At 60.5% G+C, this 3,706-nt stretch overlaps 2 protein-coding genes across 2 annotated transcripts in view; one reads left to right on the plus strand and one right to left on the minus strand.

The window, feature by feature from the left end:
* Window positions 1–2,169, minus strand: part of ETH_00032070 (uncharacterized protein) — a gene marked incomplete at both ends in the record, with an annotated part of 4,776 nt that extends 2,607 nt beyond the window's left edge. Inside the window, 3 exons of the mRNA XM_013378076.1 lie at window positions 85–575; window positions 803–1,096; window positions 1,578–2,169. Of these exons, the coding sequence (XP_013233530.1) occupies window positions 85–575; window positions 803–1,096; window positions 1,578–2,169 (1,377 nt within the window). The remainder of the gene's footprint in view (window positions 1–84; window positions 576–802; window positions 1,097–1,577) is intronic.
* A 1,261-nt stretch (window positions 2,170–3,430) lies between these two features.
* Window positions 3,431–3,706, plus strand: part of ETH_00032075 (U3 small nucleolar ribonucleoprotein, putative) — a gene marked incomplete at both ends in the record, with an annotated part of 2,524 nt that continues 2,248 nt past the window's right edge. The window contains one exon of the mRNA XM_013378077.1: window positions 3,431–3,680. Within this exon, the coding sequence (XP_013233531.1) occupies window positions 3,431–3,680 (250 nt within the window). The remainder of the gene's footprint in view (window positions 3,681–3,706) is intronic.

The following is a 3,706-nucleotide window of genomic DNA, read 5'->3' on the forward strand; positions in this document are numbered from 1 at the left end:
TGCTGCTGCTGCTGCTGCTGCTGCTGCTCCTGCAGCAGGACCCGGGGGCCCCAAGAAGGGGCCCCTCCCAGCTTCTGCAAGGACCCCCACTCTCCGCAGCTCTCCACTCAAACTCAAAAGGGCCCCCTCAAGCTCAGACTTCAGCAACGACAACTCAGCAACTGCTCCACCTGGGGGCCCCCCCACGGGGGCCCCGGGGGCCCCCACAGTCCCAGGGGCCCCGGGGGCCCCCTCAGTCCCAGGGACCCCGGGGGGCCCCTCAGCTCCTGGGACCACGGGGGCCCCCTCAGTCCCTGAGGCCACGGGGGCCCCCTCAGTTCCTGGGACCACGGGGGCCCCCACAGTCCCTGGGGCCCCTGGGGCCCCCCTTGGGGCCACGGGGGCCCCCTCAGTTCCTGGGGCCACGGGGACCCCCTCATTCCCTTGGGCCCCCGGGGCCTCTGGGTCCCCGGGGCCCCCCCCTGAGGAGGACCCTTCCTCGGGGGCCCCAAGGGCCCCGGGGGCCCCAAGGGCCCCTCCTGGGGCCCCGGGGGCCCCCGGGGCCCCCGGAGACGCAGAAGTGTCCCTTTGGGTGTCTGCAAGCAAAAGGAGACAGAAAAAGGAGACAGTTGAGGTGTACGTACACCTCGAAGTGCTGTAAAAAAAGACAAATTGAGCTGCAGCAAAAGCATTAAATGAAATTAAACTAAATGCTGCAGCAGCCTCCTTTCGCGGGGTTATTAAAGAGACAGCAGCAGCAAACAGAAGGGACACGAGTGTCTCCATTTGTCTCCTTTGCTGCAGTGCCTCTTTACATGTTTACCTGGAACTGCCTGTCCAGCGGCCACTGATGAATCCCCTTGCTGCTGCTGCTGCTGCTGCTGGTCGGCAAGGGCAGCAGCAGCTGGCCAGTGCTGCAGTTGCTGAGCAGCAGCAGCCGCTACTTGCTGCAGCTGCTGCTGCACGCTGCCATCCGCAGCAGCAGCAGCAGCAGCAACAGCAGCAGTTGTCTGCTGCAGCTGCTGCAGCGTCTCTGCGACTTTGCGCAGCACGTCCTTCACTTCAGCAGCAGCAGCAGCAACACCGAGGGGACAGGAAGTCCCAGCTCGCCTCGAGTCTGAAAGGAGACAAATTCAATCAAACTGAATCAAATCAAATTAATTTAATTTATTTTATTTAGTTAACCAATCAAATTAATAACTGAGAAGCGCCCGCAGCAGCAGCAACTGCAGCAGCAACAGCAGCAGCAACTGCAGCAGCAACAGCAGCAGCAACTGCAGCAGCAACTGCAGCAACAACTCTAGCAGCAGTTGCAGCTGCAGCAGCAACTGCAGCAGCAACTCCGCTGGCCGCGGGCGACAGTAAAGTCAGCAGCAACGACACCAGCAGCAGAAGCTTCAACCGCATGCAAAGCAGCAGCCTCTCTCAAGCCCAGCAGCAGCAGCAGCAGCAGCAGCACGAACAGAAGCCACAGCACCAACAGCAGCAAGACTATCCCCAGCAGCTGCAGCAGCAGCAGCTGCAGCAGCTGCAGCAGCAGCTTTGTTGCTTGCCTTTTGCGTCTGCTTCTTTTTCCTTGTTTTCTTTGTTCTCATTACATTCGCTGCAGAGACAGCCTTTTTCCTGCTGCACTCCACCTGCTGCAGCAGCTGCTGCAGCAGCTGCTGCAGCCGGTGTCTCCTTTTTGTCTGTCTCTCCGAAGAGGCCTTCGAGCTGCAGCCGGGGGCCCCTCCACCTGCGTCTTGCTGCTGCGCCCTCGCCAGCAGCAGCAGCAGCAGCAGCAGCAAACATGCAGCACCACGCCGCTAGCAGCAGCAGCAGCAGCTGCGCCACTTGATGCCGCCGCTGCCGCCGCCGCTTATTCTGCTTCTGCTGCTGCTGCAGCTCCTGCAGCAGCTCCTGCAGCAAACCACCTCCGTGTCCCTGCAGCAATGCCTCCCGCTGCTGCTTCTGCTGCTCCTTGCTGCGCTGCAGAGGTCCTCCAGCCACCCCGGGGTGACCACTGGTCAGCTGCTGCTGCTGCTGCTGCTGCTGCTGCTGTTGCTGCTGCTGCTGAAGTGCTACGCGGGCCCTTGCGGTGTACGTACACCCCAAAGCCCCGGTAGCTTGCTGCTGCGCCCTGGGGGGCCCCTCAGGGGGCCCCCAGCAGCAGCTGCTGCGGGGCCCCAACACCTCCTCTGTAGGCTTCATGCTGCAAGTTGCTGCTGCGGCCTCTCATACTTCTGCTGCTGTCGTGCTGCTGCTGCTGCTGCTGCTGCTGTTTGAGTTGCTGTTTATGGCCCGCTGCAGCGCCTCTTGCAGCGGAGCTGCGGGGCCGTTGCTGCTGCTGTCTACGGTCGCAGTTGCTATTGCTGCTGCTGTTGCTGGCCTTGTTGCTGCTGCTGCTGCTGCGGCTGCTGCCGCCTCCGCTGCTGCTGCTGCCGCTGCTGCCGCTGCTGCTGCTGCTGCTGCTGAGTCCTAAGCAGCAGCTGCGTAGGCGTAGGACTGTTGAAGGCAGCAATAAACACAGACAGGAAGGTCAAGAGGGCGTCTGCTGCGGAGAAGGTCGGGCAAGTGAAACCCTTAACCCTAAACCCTAAACCCTAAACCCTAAGCCCTAAACGCTAGACCCTGAGTTGGAGCTGCAGTGCTCCGCAGCAGCATCTGCTGAAAGGAAGGCTGGGAGGCGAAGTAGAAGAAGTGGCTGAGGAGGCTCGAGAGGAAAGTCTTGGGCGTGGGCCGCAAACCCTAAACCCTAAACCCTAAACCCTAAACCCTAAACCCTAAACCCTCGCTGGGCTGGTGGCGGCGCTCACTCACCCCCCGGCGGCCGTCGATGCTGCGGGCCCCGCCCCGCCTGCTGCTCAGGACCAAACTTTTTGGGATTTTGTTTAAAATAAATAAATTAAATAAATAAAAATACATTTTAAAAGAAAATAAAACTCTAAAGAGCTGCTGCAGCAGCAGCCCGCAGCTGGGGTGTACACGCAGTCGGTCCCGCTCGCTGTGGGGGCACCTTCAGGCTGCTGCGCGGCTTCTTCGTCTTCTTTTTCGTTTCTTTCAAGTTTTATTTATTTTGTTTTATTTTATTCCATTTTGTTTGTTTATTTGACGCAAAAAAAGCCCCCTAAGGTCTCTTTTCCCGCTGCAGCAGCTGCAGCAGCAGCAGCAGCAGCAGCAGCACTCGCCAAGAGCCCCCCGGCCCCCCAGTTGTCTTTTTCCTTTCTTCCGGGGCTTCCCGCCGCACGCCAGCAGCAGCAGCAGCAGCAGCAAGGGCAGCAGCAGCAGCAGCAGCAGCAGCAGCAAGAGCAGCAGCAGCGGGACGAGCAGCAGCAGCAGCAGGCAGAAGGGGACAAAAGAAGGCGAAGATCGCGGTCTGTAGAGGGCCGCTGCCCCGCGGGGGAGCCCGCGCCCAGAAGGCGGCTTCGGGTTTAGGGTTTAGGGTTTAGGGTTTAGGGTTTAGGGTTTGAAGATGCTGCGGCGCACTGCGCGGCTGCGGAAGGAGTATTTGTTTCGGAAGTCTCTGGAGGAGAAAGAGAGACAGTTGGCGGAGAGGAAGCAGCAAGTGAAGGAGACACTCGAGACTGGCAAGCCCCTCCCCACAAACCTCCGTGCTGCTGCTGCTGCTGCTGCTGCTGCTCGCCTCGCCCAAGTCCTCGACCTCGACGACCCCCAAACCCTCGCCCCGAAGACCCACGTCGACGACGAATATGCCTACGCCGGTATCTGCTGCTGCTGCTGCTGCTGC

The sequence above is a fragment of the Eimeria tenella genome, genomic scaffold, assembly GCF_000499545.2.
Source record: "Eimeria tenella Houghton genomic scaffold, Eth_scaff72, whole genome shotgun sequence".
In the NCBI taxonomy this organism is placed as follows: domain Eukaryota; phylum Apicomplexa; class Conoidasida; order Eucoccidiorida; family Eimeriidae; genus Eimeria; species Eimeria tenella.